Source organism: Pterocles gutturalis, unplaced genomic scaffold (assembly GCF_000699245.1).
Source record: "Pterocles gutturalis isolate BGI_N339 unplaced genomic scaffold, ASM69924v1 scaffold34322, whole genome shotgun sequence".
Lineage (NCBI taxonomy): Eukaryota > Metazoa > Chordata > Aves > Pterocliformes > Pteroclidae > Pterocles > Pterocles gutturalis.
In genome coordinates, this window is record NW_010111340.1 from 7,633 (window position 1) to 9,238 (window position 1,606).

The 1,606-nt window shown below is 60.3% G+C and overlaps 1 protein-coding gene across 1 annotated transcript in view; it reads right to left on the minus strand.

Annotated features, from left to right (window-relative positions):
* LOC104461955 (E3 ubiquitin-protein ligase RNF115-like) overlaps window positions 1-1,407 on the minus strand; it is a gene marked incomplete at its 3' end in the record, with an annotated part of 8,904 nt that extends 7,497 nt beyond the window's left edge. The window contains exons 1-2 of the mRNA XM_010073709.1: window positions 1,366-1,407; window positions 785-892 (exon numbers count right to left, since the gene is read on the minus strand). Coding sequence (XP_010072011.1) covers window positions 785-892; window positions 1,366-1,407 — 150 coding nt within the window. The remainder of the gene's footprint in view (window positions 1-784; window positions 893-1,365) is intronic.
* Between the last annotated feature and the right edge of the window lie 199 nt (window positions 1,408-1,606).

Genomic DNA, 1,606 nt, shown 5'->3' on the forward strand with positions numbered 1-1,606 from the left:
CAAAGCCGATGCCGGTTCCAAGCATCCCGTGCCACACCGGCGCCGTCCCTTCTGCGGTCGCGCCGGCTCAGCCCTCTCCGTCGTGGCACTTCCAGCGCCGTCGGCATCTTCCCGGCTGAGCCACCGCGTTTGTCACCCTCAAACTGTCCCCTTCTCATGTCCCCTGGCCGCTCCAGCCACCGGCAACGTGGAGAAGAGACATCGGAAGGAGTTGCCTGATCCACGCGGCACGGATAACAAGAGACCGAGGCAAGCCGAGACGTCTTTCCTCACTCTTGCTCCGTCCAGCAGCTGTGCACGCTTCTGCTTTGGCCGCTTGTCCTCCCCTCGATGGCTGCGAGCCCATCCCGCGGCTCTGACCCCGTCTGTAACCGAGCCACCTTCCCCTCTCTTCCCCTCTCTCCACCACCCGGGGCTTGGGTTGACTTTTCCGAATTAAATCTCCCTCCGGTAAGCCGCACAGCTCCACGAGATTTGCTCCTCGACATCCGTGCTGTCCAAACCGGCTTCACCCCGAGGGTGAAATAAAATATAAATAAAATCCCCGGTTTGTATCCGACACGGGTAAAAAGACTCGATCCGCCCAGAGATCGGAGCCGAATTTAACACTTCAGAGCGAGTCGCGGCTCACCTCAACCCTCCGTTCGGAAAAAGCCGCTCTTGCATCCTCGCGGGAAGAAGCAGCAAAAAAAAAAAACCTCCCCGGCGTCTCTGCCCCCGGCGGGTGAGGAAATGCTCCGGAGCTCCCGAGATCTGCCGTCCGGCTCGCCCACCGCGCCGGTACAGGAGCCAGGATGCGTCCTCGGAGCTTCTCCGCGGCTCTCTGCTCCTTGAGGCAGTTTATCAACGCGGAATTTTGCTGCCTGATGACTTTCCACGCGTCGGCCAGAGGCTGTGGCCAGAAGGTGTCGGGAAGCCAGAAGCATAAAAGCGTCTTTAAAAGGCACGAGATGAATTCTTGGAGGATTCTTAACCTCCAGCTCAGGAGGAGCTTCAGCACCAGAGACGGCTCAGCAACCCCTCGCCTTCGCCTCCTCGTCCCTAATCCCGTCCCTCGTCCCGCTCAGAACGAAGATCCAAGGCGCAAGTGACACAAGACCGATAATTTTATGCAAAAAAAAACCCAAAAAACCTTGTAGGTTTGGGTTTAAAATCATTTTGCCAAGAGGTGACAAAGCAGCTGTCACCCAGACAGGAGGTGACTCTGGGGCAACACCCCCCTCACCCGTCTCCTCCGCCCCAGGACCCGACCTCACAACTCGCTGCTTCTGTTTCTGCTCGGAGCGGGGACAGAGCCCTCGGCGAGACGCAGACGCTCCCTTCGCTGTGACTGCGAATCGCAGTGTCACCGACGGGGACTCTCACATCCCGACCTCGGCTCTGGTTCAGCATCCCCGCGCCGTTCATCCGCCGATTCCGGCATTTGAGCTGCGCTGAGCCGAGCGCGAGGGAAACTCCGTCACCGAAACGTCGGCCAGCCGGGCGGCGGCTTTGAACCGCAGGTGGCACCAGGCGAAGGGACTGTCACCCTCGGTGTCCCTCCAGAGCTCACGGGCGGTCTGTCCCCCTCGGTGTCCCTCCAGAGCTCACGGGCGGACGGTCTGTC